At 37.3% G+C, this 23882-nt stretch overlaps 1 protein-coding gene across 2 annotated transcripts; it reads left to right on the top strand.

Annotated features, from left to right (window-relative positions):
- The first annotated feature begins 1712 nt into the window (after window positions 1-1712).
- On the top strand, window positions 1713-23571 carry LOC308687498 (glutathione hydrolase 1 proenzyme-like). 2 transcript variants are annotated; one of them, XM_081360072.1, is made up of 14 exons: window positions 1713-1837; window positions 7264-7414; window positions 7876-8073; window positions 8180-8307; window positions 9521-9610; window positions 13131-13320; window positions 13510-13670; window positions 13761-13910; window positions 14517-14647; window positions 15182-15369; window positions 17091-17206; window positions 17931-18046; window positions 22828-22935; window positions 23017-23571. In XM_081360072.1, exons 2-14 carry the CDS (start codon window positions 7299-7301, stop codon window positions 23158-23160), a joined length of 1836 nt encoding a protein of 611 aa, XP_081216198.1. In that variant the 5' UTR covers window positions 1713-1837; window positions 7264-7298; the 3' UTR covers window positions 23161-23571. The 2 variants fall into 2 exon arrangements, with proteins under 2 accessions (XP_081216198.1, XP_081216199.1); XM_081360073.1 differs by having other exon boundaries at window positions 1721-1837; window positions 13152-13320.
- Window positions 23572-23882: the final 311 nt, after the last annotated feature.

Below are 23882 nucleotides of genomic sequence, written 5' to 3' on the forward strand. Positions count from 1 at the left end.
ATTATATAAATGAGGAACGTTATGACTTCATAAAATCCTGAAAAATTGTGTTGTAGTCCAAATGAGCCATTCGTTGTAGTTCTTGAAAAGTGAATTCTGATTAATAAAATATTTCCCTTTAGAGTGGACTTTTAGCTTTGTAACCTTGCATATCTTTTTTATACTCAAACAGCAACATTAAACACTAATTAAAGTTTAAAAAGTGAAAAAGCATAATACATAATACCTTTAAGAACCCTGATCCCCAACATAAAGAACCATTTCAGCATAAAAGGGTTCTTAAAGAGAATATGATTTTAAATGGAACCTTTAAACAGTCTGTTTCTGAATGTTATATTTCAATTAACTGCATTTTTTACTTTATTATATCATGGGGAAGGTAATTAGATTGCAATGTCGTTTAGATTAAGAGTAAGACTACTTACTACAGCGTCATTGTTTTACAGAAAACCTTTGTACTCTATATATCTCCACATAAAAGTTTTGACATCAATCTCTCAACACTTTTGAGAAGTGAGAATGGGAGAACAGGTTCTCTAAAATGAGTCTCCATGTCAAGAGAGAAGATGAGGACACTGCCTCTAAAATGAGTTCCCCATCTCCTGGATCAAGCTGTGTGTCTGTGAAGAGTAAATTTAGGGATGCAGTGACCTCTGACCCCAGGTAAGACACTAGCCATTTAAACATTTAGCAGACACTTTTATTCAAAGCAACTCCAGAAACCTGCAAAAAATCTGCCAAAGGGTAATAATACTTATTTTACAGAATGACGTTTATCTCACATCTTAAATAAGTTATGTTACTCAGAGACTGACATGACTTGTCAAAAATGTTACATTCAGCTGTCGCAAATTCATTAACTTGAAAATCAAGTTCTTTTTCTTTTTTTTTACCAGAAAATGAGTGGTTTCGAATATGTTGTCCTATTATTACCCAGAGATGTATAAAGTACTAGAGACCCAGACTTGAGTAAAAGTACAAGTGCTCTATCAAAAAAGTGACTTGAGTAGAAGTTGAAGTGTTCTTTAAGCACAACACTTAAGTAGAAGTACTAAAGTATTCAACATTTTTTGTACTTAAGTACTTAAGCCCAACTAATGGAAACACTATTCACTGTAATGGTGACTTTAAATGAAACACATTAGAGTTAAACCTCTGGTAATTCTCAATAAAACTTCTGTAGACGTCTGACAGAAATAAAGTCAGTCTGGTTAGTAATAAGTGAAGCTGGTAATGCTGTTTGTGGAGTTGTTTAATCCTCCTCTGCTGAGATCTTCACAGATTTAATGTCTTCTTTTCTCTTCAGTTGATTTTGTCTAAGGCTGTGGCTGAAGTCAGTTGTAGTTCTTGTGTTTCTGCTCGTCTCTTTTTCTGTTCTCTTCTTTCCTTCAGTGATTCTGCTTGTTAACAGGCTTATTAAGGCTGAGATGACTCCATATTTAATATACACAGGTTTTGTGGCTCAGATAAGGTCCAGTTCTGGTTTATTTCTTTGCTCTTGGCTGACATGTGGCATTGCTATGGCCTGCTTGTGGCCCAGATCTGGCAAACAGGAGCGGCCCACCCAAGGGCCGTCATTCTTTCCACATGTGCCAGATGTGGGCCAGATCTGGGACATCAAAATGTTGCTATGTGGGTTAAAGCACAACTGCTCTGATAATTACCTGAGAATTTGATGATGATCTGCGCCACTAGAGGGAGGCACGATTTTCATGTGGTTGGAGTTAAAAATGAAAGTAAAAGAGAGAAACTACTACGCCATTCGGAAGCACTGAATCTGTTAACACTGGGATTTTGTTTTACACACCGTTTTATGTAAACTGCTGCATATTTTGCGGTAAGTTCAGAACTTATTCTTCATGTAACCATCTAGTCAAAGTGAGCTGCTATTTGGTTTTGAGTTTCTTATCTTTCGACTGTCTAACTAACAGAGAAGGCATTTGCATTTGCAGTGGAAAGCAACCGCTCCGGAAGCTCAGTAATGCTAGTTTTAGGTTTGCTTATGATATTCACTGTATCGCATAGATTAACTTCCATGCTGCATGTGGGCCAGATCATCTTTCCACATGTGCCAGATGTGGGCTGGATCTGGGATTACACGATGTTGCTATGTGGGATATTCGCCTAGGCTGCTACTAAAGGCACCATATGCATATTCCACTCAAAGTCCAAAAATATAAACGTCCAATCACTCATTCCAGTGAACGATATTTACAAGGTTATAGTAAATGCCTAGGCACACTGAATTACTGTATGTACTTTTGCCAATGTCTCACTTGTACAGTACAAAATTATAAAATAAAAAGTGCTATAACGTTTAGTTTTGTTTTTCCCATGTTCCAAAAGTCAGGGCTGAAGCCTGAAGGGATGGTTTTATAATGACAGGGGGTCATTATAATGATCATTGTTTCAGAGGATCCACAGGCTCAGAGTCATCCTGCTGGATTGTCAGAAACTGACAATTGCTGTTACGTCAACAAGTTTTCCTGTAGCTCAAACAGTAGAGCGTTGGCACTTGCAACGCCAAGGTCATGGGTTTGATTTCCAGTGAAAGCAAGAGTTGATAAGAATATAAATGTGTACCTTGAAATTCAATGTAAGTTGCTTTGGATAAATGCATAAATGTGTTGTCTCCCTGATCAAAATATTATGATGATAAAATCACCTTTTAATGATACGATCATAATGAGAAAAATGTTTTGCTTTAAAGCCATTTTTGTATCACTCTGTGTATTATCACACTAGTGTCTTTATGAAATTATGTCCGCTAAAAATATGATTCTTAGTGAATTATAATGTTTAATATATATATATTTTTTGCTACCTTGACATTTTTTCCACTGCGCCTTGGTACACGGACACGTGCCGTTAGTGTGTTTCCTCAGCACAGTAACACAAAAGTGTTGCTTCATTTCCCCATGATGTTGTCAGAGCTGCACTGTAAAAAGCATGAGCAGTTGTTGCTTTAAGAAAGTATTTCTACCTTTACATTCTAATTTTGTTGTTGTAACCTAATTCAATCAGGTTTATATGACATAAAACATGCTGTTTTAGCCTAATTGAGTTACATTGACCCAACATACAATTTCCAATAAAGATCAGAATGGACACATTAGACACATGCGCACTGCGACTGCACCAGACCTATAGAGGGCCGTATAGTTGTGACTCATGTCAGTATACACCAATGTTCTCTACGATCAACTTATCTCACGATGCTTTGGAGAAATGCAGCCCTGTGTAGTGGATCTGTAGTTCCCAGCATGCTCTGCAAGGGACTGCATCAGGAGAGTAAATTTAGGGATTTAGGGCCAGATTTAGTAAACAGGGCAAATTAGCATAAGAGCATAATTCCAAAAAAGCGCAGATGGGAGTGGAAAGTTCAGCACGTGATCTACTGAAGAAACATGCAGCCGGATCATTTCTATAATGACAAACCCAATCCACCAGGTAGGGTCTGGTTTAAGACATGCTTTTTTTGGGTGGTGAATAATGGCACAAACACCAGTAAATTGACGAGCGCAAACTTAAGTTTCATGACACTTTAATTTGTGGAACAGTACAGCTGTTGCAATATGCAAGTCCTGGCTTTTTATGTGAGCCTTTCTTTATTGTAGTGTACACATAGGCCTGTTCCTGTCAAGGATTAACCCTTTAAGCGCCAGAGGTTTTTTCCTAAAACGTTTGATTTTGACGTCTTAATTTCAAAAGGCTATATCTTAAAAGTGATAAAAGATAGATACTTTCTGTAAATTAGAGAAATATTAAGGATGACCCAAAGTTTATGTAGAGATTACATTTTCCCATCTAATTTGCATATTATGACGTCATATGGTGGCGGCCATCCTGGATTATAGAAGTTTCATTAAAAGTCACGTTTAAATGATCAAATGCAGCACTTCTTTCCCCCCAAAATGTCCCTCACCTTCTGTATGCTATATTGCATAATACTGAATGCTCAGGTAAATAGTAAGTAGTAAACAAACTGTGTAAATCATTACTAATAAATGGTAGAAACAAACTGAATGCATGTAGCGGTTGGCCTTTTGCTGTAGAGATTTTCCATTTACTACATACTGTAGGCACTCTGATTCCATGTATCGGGAACATATATTTTACTCATATGACACACAAACACAAGTAGACAAGACCTGTTTAGACAATGTTAGTATTTTCTTTTTCTTTTTGTGGTTTTTGTTGATGTTTTTTTGGTTGTTTTTTTTAGCTGACAAAGACGCACAAGGACATGAACACACAAAAAAGAACACATATTGTACACTACTAAATGGTCAGGGAAATAGATAGTAAATCAACAGTGTAAATCATTAGCCCCTCTGCCCCTCATTAGCCCCTCTGCCCGTGTCACACCACCTCTGCTCCTGCTACGAGCAGCGCGGAGGCGGTCAGATCAGAGTGTGCACAGCTCAGACTACTGTCATTGTCATTGCGACTCCCCACCCTGCCTCCACGTTGCCCCCTAACTGTCCTATGAATACTTCGACCTCGTCTAACATTCCCAGTGGCATTAGACAAAGTCTCCACCACAATACTGTCGCCGCGATTGCGGAGAGGCACACGACCAGAAGACAAACGTTGCATGGCTAGCGCGGTAAAAATCTTTATAAAACATGTTTTTTGTTTTGTTTTTTCATTTCAGTGTGTTATGAGTGAAAAACACATGTTTATAATGACATGACAATGATTACATTTTGAGAGTTTCTTTTTGGGAGCAAATTGTGCTTTTAACTGCCTCTTAAGAAAACTGTAAGATCATGGCATTCTCACTGTAGGGGAGAGCGGGGCACAAAGTAACGCTTTTTGACTTTCTCAGTTTGTGTAAATCTACTTATGGTTCAGAGTATTTATTTTTTCCCACATTAATTTCCCACATGTCTAGTACAATTATGTGCTTTTGTTTTATTAATACAGTATATACTTTTTTCTTGATATACCCCGAAAGAATGGAAGTGAAATGTGACAACATGCCCCATAGGTGGAGTACATTGTAACATGTGTGGGGCACATTGTAACATGACATATGACAGCTTAAAATGTTATCTGATCTAATAAAAAAAATATATACAAAACAAACTAAAATATTTTCTAAATAAAATACAATTAAAAAACTTTTTCATATAAAATAATGGCAATTTTTTATAATTAAATATAAACTCATTTTTGAGTTTTGACTACGAACACATGAAAACACAGCTTTACAACATAGTTCAAAACAAATAAATAATTAGTAATTTCTGAACATTGACTCTCAGTCTTTATTCACCTTTTTCTCACGTTTTCTCAATAAAATTAATACAAGTATAGAATATAATAGCATATTTCTAATAGGGGCACATTGTAACGAAGTGTTACAACATGCCCCCGCCTGCACATCTGGGATTTAAACCCGGCTAGTGTCTTCTGCTAGTTAGCGAAGCATTAAATAACTATCTCAACTGTTAAATAACATCTTGGAGATTAAAATAATATCAGATTTGTCTTATTTTAAATAAACACAAAAAATAGAGATGAAAAATTAACTTAAATAAGAAATTTACTTTTGCTATGGTTTAATAAATGCCTATGGATATCTTCCAAAAAAAATAAACATTTGGCGGAATTTTTTTTTTTTCTATAGTGTTGATATGGCAACTAGTAAATACACAAAGTTTCGTCATCCAAGCATGTGCGGAAGTATTTAAAACAAGCGTGTTACAACTATCCCCTCGTTAGGTTGTGCCCCACGCTCTACACGTAACGTAGAGCCCGAGCAAGGAGGGATCCTGTGACTGGCTGTAAAGTAGACTGACTGAGACAGACTGACACACTAGCCCCTAACCGTACTCCACACCCAGACAGACAGCTTTTGCAACCAATGATAAAGACTTTTATCCACACTCCTACCTTTCGGCACGCCCATTACTCCAACCTGCAGATACCCACACTTGGAGAGACTGGGAGTACCTGAACTTTTCCCAGTGGGCCGATCGCCAAAGCCTCACCATGCCCACACATATTAAACGCTGCTATTTAGTGTAAATACTCGCTTGACTCATTTGAACTCTAGCGCAACATGAAATGTGAACATTAAAGGCTCTGTGGTGTGACTCAAGCATGATCAATTATAAGATATTGTCACAAATATAGAGATATTATGTAACGGAGGCTAGCTAGTAGTCGCTGTGCGAGTAAACCTCACTCCTCTGATCTCAAGAGGCGCTCTAGTGACACACACTGGAGGCTGTAGTCTTTAGCCTCCTTATTAGAGCGCCTGACTCCCACGCCGGAAACCCAGGTTCGAGGCCCACACATCGCAGGGTGAGTAGGACCTGGCTGAAGGGGTCACAATTATATCAACCCAATTAAAAGTTTCACAAGGTGTTTATGACATGAATTTTATATATATATATATATATATATATATATATATATATATATATATATATATATATATATATATATATATATGCATGCATTGCATTGCTGCATCAACAGTTAGAGAATTACAATAATATAAATGAAGTTTCAAGTGCCCAACCAAAGCGAACACAAATCAACATATAAACAAAACATCAAATAAAACAGTCCAGGCCTGTCCTCTCTCGTCCTTCGCAATTGTCGCTCCTCCTTTTATGCTTCTGTTCCTCCGTGAGAGATACAAGACCGGTGCGTCTCACAGGTGTCGCTCATCAGTAATCACACCACCGGCCTCGCACCGTTCTCCCACAGCCCTCGACCTCGTCCTGCTCGTCACAATCACTGCTGCATTTTACAGTGTAGATATGTTCAGCTCTAACAAACTTTTACTGTAAAATATTACTTCATTAATTAATTAATTGATAATCAGTTTGCTTTATAATTTAATAGGCTATTAATATTGTTAAACACATTTACAGTACATTCAAAATATCTATTGTTTGTTTCTGTCTTAATCAACTTAGATATGTACAGACTTCGAAATCAAATAATTAGACCTTCTAATGATGAAACTATTCAAAGTAAACTCCTTAAGGCAGTCTTATGCGCAAAAGATATTGCTGTTTCTGGAAACCTGTTTGCTTTGACCTCATTTTTGGAGTTAATTTATGCTTATAATGTGTTATAGTCAACAATATTTGTTTATTTTATACAGAGTTAAAATACATTGTATCTCTGTGTTGGAGATATGATTTTTTTAAATACGAATTATTCATGTAGTAGAAAACATTGTTAGTATGACTAAATATATATACTATATAATATATATATACATATTTTTTTTTATAGTTTCTTTAAACTGCTGGACAGCGGCATATTCAATAATGGATCAAGAAGGTCAAGAAGATCAAGAAGAGCAAGAATGTCTAAAAGGTAAAAAAGGTCAAGAAGGTCAAGAAGATATAGAAGGTCAAAAAGGTCAAGAAGGCAAGTTAAAAAGGTGATGGAGAATGCACACACACACACAAACACTCTAACACACACACACGAACAAACCCACTCACACACACATGCACACACACAAACACTCTTACGCACACACACACACACACACACACACACACCCTCACACATACACTGTCTCTCTCTCTCTCTCTCTCTCTAACATTCACAGGCATATGAAGTAAAATAGTAAAATGTTCAAATGTAAAAGAAAATCTATAGTCCTCAGACCTGTAGAGGTTCAAGATGTAATGTATTCCATATTGCATGAGAAAAGGATTAAGTGACAGAATAACTGACATGACATGATTTGGTCAGGTATGCCATGTTGATAAGATAAGTAAGAGATAAGAGCTTCTCTACCACAAAATAAATAAAAATGAAACCACATAACATTTGAATTCTGTTTGTGCGGTGAATAAATATCAAATATATCAAACTCTGGTTGTGTACTTTCAGTCTGTGCCCATGCCCGGACCACATCAAGAAGAAATGCTTAATTGGCCTGTGCATCGTCGTCGCCCTGTGTATCATCGGTGGGATAGTATGTTGGAAATTTAACTGTCTGAAAAGCAGAGAATATCTGAAAAGCTCTGTTAATTGCTATGCTAAAGCAGCAGTGGCAGCGGATGCTGAGGTTTGCTCTGAGATCGGGAGGTACGATTACAACACATTTATGTTTCTGGGGGATATTTTGCAACCCTAGTCTGCATTAATAAAATGGAGTTCACTTAACTTTACACAGAGCTCTTTGTGTTTGCAGGAAGATGTTGACCAATGGTTCAGTAGTTGATGCTGCTATTGCTACTCTGCTGTGTGTGAGTGTGGTTAATCCCCACAATATGGGCATCGGAGGAGGAGTGGTCTTCACCATATACAATGCATCAACAGGTACATGGGATTTGAGATACTTAAACCATTAAACCAGTCTGCCACAACTCTCACAATGGAGACAGTTCAAGAAACAAACAAAGAAACTCCTATGAGTGCTCATCTTTATAAAGCACATCTTGGGCTAGTGCATTTTTTCTTTTCTTTTTTTAACTTAAAGGGATAGTTCACCCAAAAATGAAAATTCTATCATTGTTTACTCACCCTCAAGTTGTTCCAAACCTGTATGCGTTTCTTTGTTCTGCTGAACACAAAGGAAGATATTTGGAAGAATGTTTGTAACCAAACAGATCTCGGTCACCATTGACTACCATAGTATATTTTTTTCCTACTATGGAAGTCAATGGTGACCGAGATCTGTTGATTACAAACATTCTTCCAAATATCTTCCTATCTTGGTGAACTATCCCTTTAAAGCAACTTATAGTGGTTTCCCCTGAGGTCAAGTGCCATGAGAAACAATTCCTGCCACATTTACCTGGGCACAAATGTGGAAATTTTGTATTAGCAAACCATACCTTGACCAGGTGTGAATGTGTTTTCATCCAATGGGTTTCTAGATCAACATCTTTTCAATTTCTGGAACAACATTTATTTTAATCAATTAGATTTTGGGCCTGGATATAAGGTTTATGTTGTGGTTAGGATTTAGTGCTGTGTTGGGGGATTCAACACAATTTTTTATTTTTTGAGTTTAGGGTTGGACTTTGTTTTAGGGGTGTGAAGATACACTTAGCTCACGAGACAAGACAATACACGATATTGGGTTCACAAGAAAGAGACGATATCACTATTTTTAAGAAATCTTCAATGATAAAATATATGACTGATATTTTTTTTACTTATTAGACTGAAAGTCACAAAATGCAAAACAATGCAGATTCAGGTTTAATTTTGACAGCGACATTGTGTCGGCCCAGATCCGGCCCACATCTGGCCCACATCTGGACCGTGTGGAATCCATGTGGGCCGGATTTGGGCCGACAAAATGTTGCTGTCTGGGTTGTTAACCATTTGTTAAATCTTGCGGTACGAGATCTAGTCACATCCCTACTTTGTTCCTTTTCGTACTGTTTAGCAATATGAAAGAGAATAAGAAAGGGCAAAAATGAAGTACCTCACAGAAATATGATTGCTTTCTTAAAGCTGCACCAAAGCTTGCTATTACAGATCTCAAGCTAGAATCTTCAAAGTTTCATGTTTTCACCTTCAGGAAAGGTGGAGACAATTAATGCTAAAGAAATCGCTCCAATGAAGGCTTTAGAGAACATGTTTGGCAGTGACCCCGATAATGCAATATCAGGTAAACCACCATAAATCTACATATCTCCAAAACCATCCTCCATGATGGCTTTACAGCACAGATTCAGTTTTAGCACATTAGTCCACACATTAAAACATGAACCCCCAGTTTCACAGTCAAGGCTATAGCTAGTCCCAGTTAAATATTTTGATCTGATTTAACTGAAAGTAACTTGCACTGAGATATTTTAAAATATGTCAGTGCAATTGTTTTGTCTCAAGATGTACACCAGTAATGTTTTTTTTTTTTCTAAGGAAAATATTTAATATAATAGCTACTTAAATATCCTAATTAAGCTAAGGCCTAGCCCTGGCTTAATCTAAGGGGTCGGCAACCCAAAATGTTGTAAGAGCCATACTGGACCAAAAAAAAAAAAAAAAAAAAAATCTGTCTGGAGCCACCAAAAAAAATTAAAAGCCTTATAATGAAGAAAACACATGCTGTAAGTGTCCATATTAGCTTTATCAGCCCCCTAGTATCAAAATGATAAGTAGGCTACAACAAATACATAATGCCCAGCGGGCACCTTGATGTCAAAATGACGTCAAAAAATAGGTCAAAAATGAAAGTCATATTGACGTCAAAGTATCGATGTCAATTTGATGTCAAGATTTTGACCTCGACTGATGTCATTTTGCCAAACATAAATGTGAAATGCATGACCGTACACTTATTACCAGCTTCACTTAAACTAACCAGATTTACTGTATTTAACTTTTGGGGGTAATGAAATCATAATCATAAATATGTTTTTATTTTAAAGTCACCATGATGGTGGTTAGCGTTTGCTTTAGTTGTGTTCTTGACTCATGACTTGGTAATATAAAATTTTCTCTGATTGCTATAATTGTGTGTTTTTAATGCACAATGGTTGTAGCTATAAAAATCATGAGATCAGGTGACCTTGGCTGTTCATTGACAATGATGATGATTTCATCATGTTGTGGCCTGAATCCTTGATCTAATTCAGAGTCTAATGCTTTGGTTATATAGGACATGTGTTTTTAAAGGTTTATAATAGAAGCCATTTAATTTGACAGTATGAGAGCAGTGTTGTTTATCAAATAATGTTAATGATTTTAAAGACATTTAGCCCATTAAACTTTTTTTCTACATTATTACTTAGCCATCAAGAATCAGTGTATGACTCTCAACAATGGTGACAATCAATGAAATGCTTCATGCTGCAGTGCATGCTGGGTACCACCAATAAAAACTCACCCTTATCTCCCAGCATGCATTGCGGCTTTAATAAATTATGCAGCTGGATTTGATCTGATTATCTGGATATTTTGTTTGATTGTCACCATTGTTGAGATTCATACGCTGTTTCTTGATGTCTGTGTGTGTCTAAGTACTGCCATAGACTAAAGGGTTTTGTGCACTAAATAGTAAAAAAAAGTATATAGTTTGATAAAACTGTAGACATGCTGAAGAATTAAATGACTTCTATAATGAATAAAACAATATTAAATAAAATATTAACTCTTATATAATCAAAACATTAAACACTGAATAAAATCAGAGATTCAGGCATTTACATGATATCATCATCATCATCATCATCATCATCATCATCATCTGATCTCATTTTCTCATGGCTGTTTAAGCTACAACACGTGCTTTATAAACACACAGTTGGAGCAGCCAGAGAAAAGTTTATATTAGAGAGTCAAGGGTCAAGAACACAACTAAAGCAAACGCTAACCACCATCATGGTGACTTTAAAATACAAAATATGATTTCATTAAACCGGAAATTAAATAAAGTAAATCTGGTTAGTTTTAAGTGAAGCTGGTAATAAGTGTACGGCCATGCATTTCACCTTTATGTTTGGCAAAATGACATCAGCAGAGGTCAAAATCTTGACATCAAATTGACATCGACACTCTGACGTCAATATGACTTTCATTTTTGACCTATTTCGTGACGTCATTTTGACATCAATGTTGATGTCATATTGATGTTAAATTGACGTCAAGGTGCCCGCTGGGTGCGCATTCATGATGTTTATTTTCCTGGAGAGAATGACGCACCACGTGACTACTATGCTGTACGATGGTGCTTTAAGTTTAACATCCATTATCATTTTAATGTTTTATATTTCGTTGCATTGATGAAATTAAAGAAATACAATAAATAAATCAGATTTTTGATGTCATTTTTACTTTAGGATTCGAAAAAAACAACAAAATGTGCAACGTGCATAACGTTAGGCCTCCTGTAATTTCAGACCTCCACATGGAAATACAATGCAGTCCTCTTCAATCCTCAATAATACAATACAATACAATCCTCTTCTCTTTCCCCCTTTATCTGGGCAACAGATAGAGTGCAATAAAACAGCAGCCTTTTTAAACGAACTGGAAAAGTCTTTAAAACATTAAAACAGTATAAAACACACTAAAAACATAAAAGCAGCCCAGTCATGCCCGTGAGTCCGTGACAAAAATAATACAGTTTAAGTTCGATTTCTGTGCATTGTCCTCTTCTCTTTAGTTTTCTGCAAATGCCAAGTCAGTGCAAGGGTAAATTAAAATGCAGCATCATCATCCTCTTCTCTTTTGACACGCACAAAAATGACCGTTATTTAGAATGTGTCACTTTATGGTTTCCATGGTGACGCGTCATTGCTTGTCACGTGACACACCGCAGCAACAACAGAGCTGAATGAATGATGATCTGCTTTTATGTCATTTTTCCTTTTTTATTCAAAATATTCACAATTTTGTTAGATATGGCATTAACTATCTGAAATTCCGATTGTCAAATATATGCAAGTGGAGGTGTTTTGTTGTTTAAACACCTTTATAACGATCGCGTTAGTTGAGCTGTATGCGCGATGGGCGCCGCCATTTTAGTTTGTGCCGTAGACGCAGTTCAGAGAATCGGATCTGTTGGATTTACAACACGTGAATTCATCCGCTTCTCCCGAAATACATAAAAGTAAGTGGCTGGTGAACTGGGAGAAGAATAGAGTAAACTTTAAAGTTACTTACACAATGTGTATCTGATATGAATGAAACGTGTCTAATTATAATGGAAAGGATTATTATTGCCTCTATCTTTGACATCAGTGTGTATTTTACAAACTATATATATATATTTTTTAGTACTTAAATGTCTGAAACCTAAAATAAACATTATGTGGTTGAAAACACTGAAAAGTTGTGATATGACAGCTCTGAGGGCGCAGCTGTCTCTAGCTCAGCGCCAGCCAACGCGCGAAAGCACATTTGAATTTAGCAGTTGTCATGCACTGACTGTTCTAATCACATCCGTGTGATCGTACGTGCGAAAGGGTTAAAACAAAAAATATTTTTTCCATTTTCTTATTTTTGGTAAAGCTCCAGGGAGCCACTAGGGCGGCGCTCTAGAGCCGCGGGTTGCCGACCCCCGATCTAAGCCTTGTCTGTGAAACCAGATCTAAAACAGCTAAGTGATGTCTCTGATGATTTCTTGCCCGTTTGGCCATTGAATGAGTTGACCATTCCTCTGTTTTATATGACTCTCATGCCAGGGTTGTATATCGCTGTGCCAGGAGAACTGCGTGGTTATCAGATGGCACACAAAAGACACGGGAAACTACCATGGAAAGAGCTGTTTGAGCCCAGTATAAAGCTGGCAAAGGAGGGTTTTCAGATTGGCAAGGCCTTGGCTGATGCCATCAAGGAGACTAGTCACACAATTCTGAATAATACAGCATTGTGGTAAGAATATATAATTTTGTAAACTAGAAAAAAAAAAAAAAACAAGAAAAAAAAAAACACTTTCTCAGTGGCAAATATCCTGAAAGGCAGATCTGACTCTACTGTGTCTATATTTACACAAGGGTCCCTAAAGCATCCGCCTTTTAAAATTTTATGGCATGATCTTCTGTTCTTCTCTCTTCTTTCCAGTGAAGTGCTTTGCGACTCAAATAATAACCTCTTGAAGGAAAATGACATAATAAGATTTCCCAAACTAGCTCTCACCTATAAGACGATCGCAGAAGAAGGACCAGATGTCTTTTATAATGGGTCATTAACTCAGACTATAGTGGATGATATCAAGGCTGCAGGTTATTTCATGCTTAAATTTTACTCGTATCTAATGGATCTAGTGACTTAATTTAATGCAAATCTGTCTGAATCTGTTTTTCATAACACAGGAGGCATTATAACACGTGAGGACCTACTGCATTATAAGCCAGTGCTGAATGAGTATGCATTAAACTTTACTGTGGGGAAATACATATTTCATGCTCCTACCGCTCCATTCGGTGGACCTATACTCGCTCTGATACTCAACATACTCAAAGGTCAGTGTGTGTGTGTGTGTGTGTGTGTGTGTGTGTGTGTGTGTGTGTGTGTGTGTGTGTGTGTGTGTGTGTGTGTGTGTGTGTGTGGATTACAGGTTGGGACTGCTAAGGCTCTTTAATTACTAGAGCCATCTTCATTCAGGACCGGCCCATGGCATAGGTGACATAGGCAGTTGCCTAGGTAGCAAAAAAATGATAGGGGGCATCACACGAGAGGATTTGCATCTATTGTGCCATTAACCTAATAAAGCAAAACAGTTGATGTGCATGTGAGAGAGTTCAATTCAAAGCTGTATACATTCACTATATGATTGTCCAACACAACATGTTCCAACCCTATTACATCTATTCAAATTACCTTGAGTTTGTTCTTAAAACAGCCAGTTCATGCCATCATATTTCGCTTGAGTTACTAAAGACACTTAAGACATTTAAACTTTAAGATCACATCAAACACTTCTAAAAAGCAACAATTGTGAAGGACCAAAAGACTTGTACAGTGTGCAACATGGCTTTAGTAATATCTCAGAGTCTGTGTTTAAACTGAGTCTTTAATTATTTCAATGTTTTAAGGTTCAGCTCAAATAATTAAGCATTTAATTTCAGGTTACAACATCTCAAACAGCAGTGTGTCCACTGTAGAGAAAAAGACTTTGATGTATCATCGTATGATAGAGGCGTTCCGCTTCGCTAATGTCCAAAAGAGTAAACTGCGACTTACTGAAGACATCCCTGAGGTGAGTTCAACTCTACCTATATATTCCTTGGGCCAATACTGGATATTTGCGGGCTAAAGGGATGTGTTAAAAGGGAATAGTTCACCCAAAAATAACAATTCTGGGACCAAGCTCCAAACACATATAAAAGTACCACAGATTTTGGATCAATAGCCTTGTTGGCAGCGGTTTGACATATAGCACGACCCCAGCGCGGGTCCCGACTCAGGATCCTTTGCTGATCCTGTTGCACTGTCTTTGCTCTGTTGTTTCTTGTCTCATCTAAACTGTCCTTCACTGATTATGTTATATTATTATTTACTGATAATGTTCCCCTCCACAAATTTGAACTGAACGTGATGTGAGCAGTGAGTGGTGTGCACCAAGGGGAAAGCCACCTCAGATCTCAAATACAGTATTTCTGAATTGTATTAAATATCTTTGCAACATCTGATCTAACAGGAGTAACTTATCTTAGTAACTTAGTAACTTTTATCAAAGCTTTTCCTTTTCCTTGTTCCTATATTTATGCATTTTGTCAATTTTGTTTAACAGTTGGTCAAAAAAATAACCTCAGACAGATTTGCAGACAAAAAACGGAGTAAGATTAATGATGACATCAAACAAACTAGGTATGGCGATGAGACCACTGATACAGTGCCTGATGACCATGGCACATCTCACCTGTCTATTATCGCAGAAGATGGGAGTGCAGTGGCAGTCACCAGCAGCATCAATAACGAGTAAGAGAAAAAAAAAGAGAAAAGGGGATCAGTGTTTCTTAATCCTGGTCTTGATCTAACACACCCAGATTCAGTTATTGAGCACTGGAATAACTGAACTCTCTACCAACTGGTTCTAATAACATGTTGAAAGCTGTCAGAGAGTCATTAGCCGCATTTCAATTACAGATTTGCGTAAATCTTTTGCAATGTTTTCTAAATGTCGATAAAAAACGATTGCGAAATGGCAGTGTTTCCATTAAACGATGTTATTATGCTACTGAAACATATTTTTTTCCTCTCACAAAAAGTCATTGCAATAATTATGGCAAGGGATGTTGGTAGGTTTACATTTTTCCCAGCCACTGCACTAACCATTATTTTTAACTGAAGGACTGGTAGACGTAGGCGTGTTCTCCAAGCATTAATGGTAAGGACAAGCCCCATATACTTGTGAGCGGCACATATGAGGTGTTTCTGGGTGTTTCTCCATCATATTTGCTTCAAGGTGTTGATTGTGGTATTCTTTGTGGTTTAGCATCCAGTATTCACGTAATTCTTTTGTCTTTTATGAGTTTAATAAAGAACTCTGTCTCGTTTTATGTCCAAACACACCACGCCAGGTGACCTGTAAATCCTCAAAAGCTGTTTGCATTGCAATTTTGCAAAATATTCCTTTTTCGAATTGCTTGAAAAACACCTCATGCGAGTGGAAAAACATTTTAGCGATATGGGAGTTTTTGCAAAATATACGTCTTTCCATTGGCCGTGTTTTCAATTCGTTATTTAAATTTGTGCAATTTGAAGGGTAATAGTAACGCGGCTAGTGACTCTCGTGCAACTTCCCACATGTTTGATATTTTCAGAGTCTTCATAGTGCAGAGGGTGGAACAAATACCTCATGCACCTTTATATGGTGGGATTACTGCATGAACTACATTTTAATGTTTTGTGAGTTACACTTCTATGTCTATGTTCACATAGTGCTCCGGTTATTATTTTTCATCAAGCAAGAAATAAAACACTTTTTTTTAAAACTGCACTCTTCCATTCAAAAATACAGATTCGATTTTAATGTAGAATAGATATTACAAAACAAGATGTTAAAGGGGTCCTTGATCATGATTTCTCTTTTTTAACTTCGCTATGTTGCTGATTGAGCATACACAACATCTGCAAAGTTGTGACGCTCAAAGTTTAAAGCAAAGGGAGGTATGCTCTTTTACAGAAATCTCTTCTTAAGGACTACAACAATCAGCTTTTTAAGGACTACAACAATACTTACCTCCACATCAGCTACCTAAATTCAACTAACCATTCAGAAACGTCCTGTTGCGTTCTACATGTTCACTTCTTCTTAAGTCCCTGCATCATTGTCCGACTCTAGTTTGAGCATAAAAGGCTAAAAGTTTTTGAAATCTTCAGTGCATGTTTGTGTGAGGTAATGCTAACACATGAGCTCTTGAAGCTCCGCCCTCACGGGAGCAGAAGCATGTTAGCATTTAAAGGGACACAAACAAACACGGCACATTTTTGCTCGCTCTCAAAAAGTGACAATTTTAACATGCTATATAAACATCTGTGGGGTATTTTGAGCAAAACTTCACATACTCTCTCTGGGGACATCAGATAATTATATACATCTTTTGAAAAGAATATTATAGGACCCCTTTAATGTGCATTTAGTGTATATATTTATGAAGCTTAGTTGCTTTATCTGGATCTTTTTTGTGTTCTCACAGGTTTGGCTCTGGAGTGATGTCACGCTCAACAGGCATTATATTTAATGACCAAATGAGGGATTTCATTGATCCTGATGTGAAAAATGTAGTTGAAAAAAACAAATCAATTAAACCAGGTAAAACATAAAATAAAAAAAGTTGCATGGCTTGAGTTTTATGAGTTATAATATTAACTCTTTCCCTGCCATTGATGGCATTTTCTGTAATTTATGACAAAACGCTTCCCTATCAAATACCAAAATTTTCGGCTATCCAAGTTTTCACTGTTATGCTGTATGGGTGCTATTATGCATCTTTTGGAAGAGTACAGAATCTCCAGATCAAAACAAGCAAAGAAGAAGCAGAAAAAAACAATAGAAGTATTGCTAACACACAAATGACGTAATCATCAGACAATAAACAGTATATAAATCAAAACTGCCTAATGTTCCTGAATTAAATGTCAACCTATAAAGAGGAGACGACTGTGAAGCATTAGGTGTGGTGATGGACTCGATCTACTCCATCTGTGTTTTGATCATCATTCTGAAATCAGATCCGGACGTAGTCTTTGACAAAACCACTATTTTCTCAGCTTTTTGTTTTTATGAAACTTGCCCACATTCAAGTGTTGATAAAAAAAGAATGCATGAATGCATTACTTTTTTAAAACAGACTCTTTGTTCTTTCTTTTCTTACACTGCATGTTCAGATATTCATACATCAGAATATTCTGGAGTTTTGTAACGATTTGTGAAAATTATCAAAGATGCTGCCGTTTAATTGAAAAAAAAAAAAAAAAACACTGGCAGGGAAAGAGTGATAAATGTTCACATGTAAATGACTATTTGTTTTGACAAGGTAAATGGCCACCTTCATCTATGTGTCCCACAATAATATTGGACAAACAAAGCAGACAAGTCAGAATGGTGGTTGGAGGTTCAGGTGGGACAAATATCACCACTGCAACTGCTCAGGTAACAAAACAAAAACACTTAAAAGGCACACTATGTAAGATTTTTTTTTTTAACCATTAGAACAATGTTATATATTTTGTTGATTTGTGTACTTACATTATCCCAAATGTTTCTTAGAATGTTTAAATCCAGATGAATAAGCAGTTTCAACCAGGACCGTGCCTGTGCGTCGCCTATCAGTGACATTATACCCACGTTACCCCGATTTCCGAGCCATGTGTCGCGTTCGTCTCTCATTAGCAATCGCTCCAGCAGCCTCGTTCTGCTAACAACGGCTTTCATAACGTTAATAAATCTTTAATACATTACCTGTCATCAATGAATATGATTTCTGCCCTAGTCCATCGTATTCTCCACCGATTGTAGAGGTGAAGACAACAACTCCCATGATTCAGCCAAATCAAGGCGTTATCAAGCTACGCCTATGTTTTGAATAAACGACCTCTAGTGGCGAAACATTACATAGTGTGCCTTTAAGAGAGTTGAACAATTAAAGTATTCCTTAACTTTACATAACAGCACATTACAGGAAGCAACATAAAAAAAATTGACATTTGATTATTCTGGATGATTATTCTGAACTTGAAAAACATTTGTTGATTCTGAATATGTCAAGGTTGGGGTGAAGGGAAGAGGCAAGGACTCAATAATGCAGATTATGGGCTTTTATTTAATTTAAAAAAACAAACAAAAACTACCCCGAGCAGAAAAACAGGACCGGCAGCAGGACTTGACTTGACTTACGGCAGGGAAACACACAAGCGGGAACATTTGTAGATGATCTGGCACAGGACTGCAAACACCCCGTTTACACGTACATGGTTATTTTGAAAAAAACTGAGACATTTCCCTTCATTTGTGCCCTTCGTTTACACGCAAACAGAGAATTTGCCTCTGAAAACGATTCTTTCTAAAAACCCCGGCCAGAGTGGAGATTTTGGAAAACTTTGTTTGCATGTAAACTGACGTCCGTTTCACACATACTCGCAGTTTAGCAGCAGCACACGCTACAGTGCTTTCACATATGCTGCGTTTGCAGTGCGTAACCCACGGCTGTACCACAAACACATTTACTCACTATTTTTCTTTCAAATCCAGAAGTTATCAGCAACTTTTATTTAAAAAAAGAGTTTTGTCAGCATTGCGATTCTCTTTGTACACGTATACACTCTTTAATAGACGTATTCACGTTTAAAGACAATTTAAACTAGAGGTCGACCGATTCATCGGTTTTGCCGATTAATCGGCACCGATAGTTGATTGGCGGAACTATCGTTATCGGCAAAAATACATACCGATAGTTTTTCCTGGTTGCGTCCGTTGTTGGAGCGCTGAGAAGCACGCGCTGTCATTCATTACACAGTAAGAGAGAGCTGAGAAGGCTCTGCTGGCATCATGCAGTACAAGAGCGGCCTCTAGAGGTGTAATAAAAACCATCACTGATGCCTCGTGTTGTTTATTTCGACACGTGATGCTGCGTGCTGCACTGAGAGCACAAGCTGCGTGGAGAGCGCTCAGATGCGCGTTTAAACCATCGACAGCTAAAAGGTAGTTTTTCATATCATTATAAAGCGATTAATTTGGTGACTAAATGCTGCATTAGTAGAGAAAGAACAGCACAACAGTTTATTTGTTTGCCTTCGAGGCTGAGAGGACGCTAACATTAGTAGTACCTCAAGACTGACAAAAATAAACGTAAGTCCGACCCGAATGTTTAATGTCACAATTGTTAACATCTATTTGCATTAGTTTATATCCAGCTAGTCACTTTTATGCATTAAATATGCAGAGAAGTTGCATATTTAAAGCTAGAGACGTAAGATAGCAAACTGATATGTTCATACAGCCGACAGAAACATAAATCAGAAAAGCATTCGATTTCGGTTATTTTTTCATCATCACTTTAATACGTATTTTGTTATTTTGATTAGATAATCATCAAGTGTTTATAAAATAGAAGCAAAAGTGTGAGACTATAGGCTACATGTAATATTTATGTAATTTCAATGCTCTGGCGTTGTAGATATTTAAAGTTGGCCATCTTTAAGCATGACTGTTTGGATTTATATGAAATGATAACACTTACAATAAAATTCCATATGTAACATTAACTAAGGTTAATAATTGCTGTATAAGGATTGTTCATTGTTTGTTTGTTAATTAACATGTACTAATACATTTTTGAAATTCAGTTTTTTAATTGTTAACCATAGTTAACCATCAAACTAACATGTTTGTTTACCATTTGTTAACCACCAAACTAACATGAATGATCAAGGTGCAATTTCTTTTTATCCAGTATCAATTTTAAAAACTATCGGTTGATTAATCGGTTATCGGCAAGTATGGCCCAACCTAGCTATCGTTATCGGTAAAATCCACTATCGGTCGACCTCTAATTTAAACACCATATTATTCAATGCATTACTTCTATGTAGATTTGAATATTAAGTTGCTCAAGCAAGTGGTCAAATATTTAAAGGTCCCATATTGTCAAAACTGAAATTTCCTGGCTTTTTTCATGATAACAGAGGTCTAGGGGCTATGAAACTACCATATAAGTTTCAAAACAGTCAATCCACAGACAAATGCACACAGCCTGCATTAAGTAGCTGTGCCTTTTCACGAGCCGTTGTGACATCCATATAAATGTGACGTCAGAACTGTAGTTTTCCTTGCTTTACCCCGGTCTTAAAATAAAAAGATTACTGTGAAAACCAGTAATATTTAATTAAATACATTTATGGTGAGATTGGCAAAATTTTATTTAATTAAAGCCACAATATGTAACTTTTTTGCTTTAAAAATAGCAAAAATCACTATATCTATGTTATATATATTTTTTAGTTGTGTACTTAGATTATCCCAACTGTTTCCAACTACTTTCAAACCAGGAGAAATTTTAATTTAATTCTAAGACACGGCACGTTTCTTTATTTCCGTTTTGTCGCAGTCAATGGCGTCATATCCGCGTTGTCTCTGGTTTCCGCTCGTGCTGCCATGGCAACCAGAGCTATGAACCAGAGCCCTCTGATAGTAACCAAGGCGACAGACGTGGACAACTGTGTAGTTCGCAATGTCTATTTGCACGCTGTTGTTGTTTTGTTCAAACATTATGGACTATGGCAAGCAGACTTTAGATAAAAAAGGAGAACTAAAACGAGAATCAATATCAGCGCGGTGTTTTCGAGATGCCAAGAGCTCCCATAGACAGTATATAAACGAGAGCTCCACGTCTGAGACTTCGACCGCTCCTACATGTACTTTATTAAACAGGTGAGCACATTTACATAAAACTAATCAATGCTATATAGTTCAACAATGATAAAATGTTAGCATATGATCTGTATGTTATTCTAATGTTGATCTAGTTTTTATAACTAGATATACCTTTTATATCCGCGGGACTCGCGTCGCGTGTGGAGCTGATAGCGGTCTCTTAGCAATCCTGAACTGCTTCATATCACAGTCATGATAAAAGCATCGATGTATTCAGTCATCCATAAAACATTATTAGATCGGTCAGCTTGACGTTGACGACAAGATCCATAATTCTTAGAAAATGTTGCGTCATCAAACTACGCCTTTGTTATTGTAAAGAGGTTAGCGACCCCTAGAGGCGAAAAATGCCATACTGTACGTTTAAATGCATTTATGGTGAGATTATTATATTTTCATGTCAATCTGTGTTCATTTTGACCACGAGCCATGCGCCGTCACTTTAATTCAGCGTTTGCAGCACAGCAGAAATAGACTCGGTGCGGAAACGATCGCTGCACTCCTGTATACGCACCGCACCTGGAACGGATCACCGGACCACATCCACGTGCAGTGTGAAAGCTCTAACCTGTTAACATGGGTGCGGAAAAAAATACGCAACGCATACCCAAACGGAGTGATGCGGGCATGAGAAACGGAGTTTTAGGCAGCTGACGTCACAGTATGCCACAGAACTTGCACCTGCGTCAAGAGAAAGAGGAAGTGATTCGTTGCTGTTGTTGCTATTTTCGGGATTCTGATTGGCTGACGTGGGCTTGAGCTTCTCGTTACACTGCCACCTACTGGTTTGGCATGCTCTTGACGGCATATATACACGGGTTCGTGTAAACAAACACTTTTCTGAAAACTGACAGGTGTGCACGGTGCTATTTTTGAAAACGGAGAGGGTGAAATATCCGTTTATGAAAATAGCTGGTTACGTGTAAATGTAGCCTAAATGGGGCAGCAAACAAAGAGGGTAATGAGGGAGGACAGGTAGGCAAACTGAACCAATAATCAGGTTGAAAGACGGGCAGGGTTAAGACATTAGAGGCACGAGGAAACATACATGACAAAAACACGAGCACAAGCCATGTGCTCAAACAAAACAAGAAAGAACACCCAGCTAATGAGAACTCATAAGCTGCATGTTCACACAGAACACAACAACACACACGGACAGAAGAGCGTACGGCCCAAGCTAACTCGAAACCGCATGCTCACACAAGACAGCACATGAGAACGAACGAATGCTTATACCATGCGCTCACAACAGAAGGCAAACACTCAGAGCATGAGTGTCCGAATTTCGACACAGAATCGAAACCAAACTAGGCCGAAGTCCGAACACCATCAAGACGAGATGAAAGCAGTTTCAGATCTCTGTCACCAAAACAAGAATAAACTGACCGAAATGATAGGCCAACGGATAGGGTTATGGGTTTTAATTAACAGGTTTGTGTGATATTTAAACCTATTTGTCTTTTTAAAAATCTTTCTCCCTCTCCTGTCTCTCATCTCAGGTGATCCTGAACCACCTGTTCTTTGGCTATGACCTGAAGGAAGCTGTTAAAAAACCCAGAGTTCAGATCAGACCAAATGTGACAAATATTGAAGATAAATTTGATAAGGTAGGATTCTTACACGTGTCATTTAGATTAAGAAAGTCAGAAAAGTAAAAAAAAAATTACATTTTCTCTTTCTGAATTCAGGTTGTAATTAAAGGCTTGGAGGAGAAGAATCATACAATAAAAAGCGATACTGAATCAACAGCGGTCCAGGCGGTTGTCCGAGAGGGGGGCAAACTCTGTGCTGAATCTGACGAGAGGAATGGCGGTCGTCCTGCTGGATACTGAGAACTCGTGCTGTGTTTGATCCAGCAAAAGTAAAAGCGTTGTCTAGTGACAGATTCAGACTTGTTTGTTGGGTGTTTTATGAGTGTCAATAAATCTTGAGCAGGCAACGTGCAACAAGCTATTCATAACATTGTTTCAGCCATCCTGCATTATGATATCCCACAGCTCCTAAAAATGCTAAACAATTTATCAGAACTATTCCAGCTTCTCCATTTTTTTTTTTGCTTACCTATTGCTATCACTTATATTTTAAAATATGCTTAAAAACGTATGAATATACACTCAAAAATATATATTTTCCCTGTTGTAAGCTTTAATGAAAAGAGTTTTATAGTTGCATTGTAAAATAATTGTTTGAAAATCAATAAAGTATGCTGTCAGAATTAGCCTGATAAGTGTCATTTTGAAAGGATTGTTCATGTTTTTTTGTTTTTTTTTGACTCTTAGGTGAGTTTGTGGTTTTGTAACAGTTTTTACCATAACACATAATTTGTTGCAAAGAATGCCAGAAGCAAAAATGGATCAGGTGATACAATTTTCAACAACAAAAAGTAGAATAATGCACCTATCTGTCACATGCCTGTCCTGTCTTGTGCTGCACATGGGTGTTTTGTTATTTTGGGCCATGTGCTCATGTTATTGTCTGATCCCTCCCACTTGTTATCTGATTATTGTTTGAGTTCTCCCACCTGTTCCCTCTTGATTAGTTCCCTTTATAAGTC

This window comes from Scardinius erythrophthalmus, assembly GCF_964197995.2.
Source record: "Scardinius erythrophthalmus genome assembly, chromosome: 3".
Lineage (NCBI taxonomy): Eukaryota > Metazoa > Chordata > Actinopteri > Cypriniformes > Leuciscidae > Scardinius > Scardinius erythrophthalmus.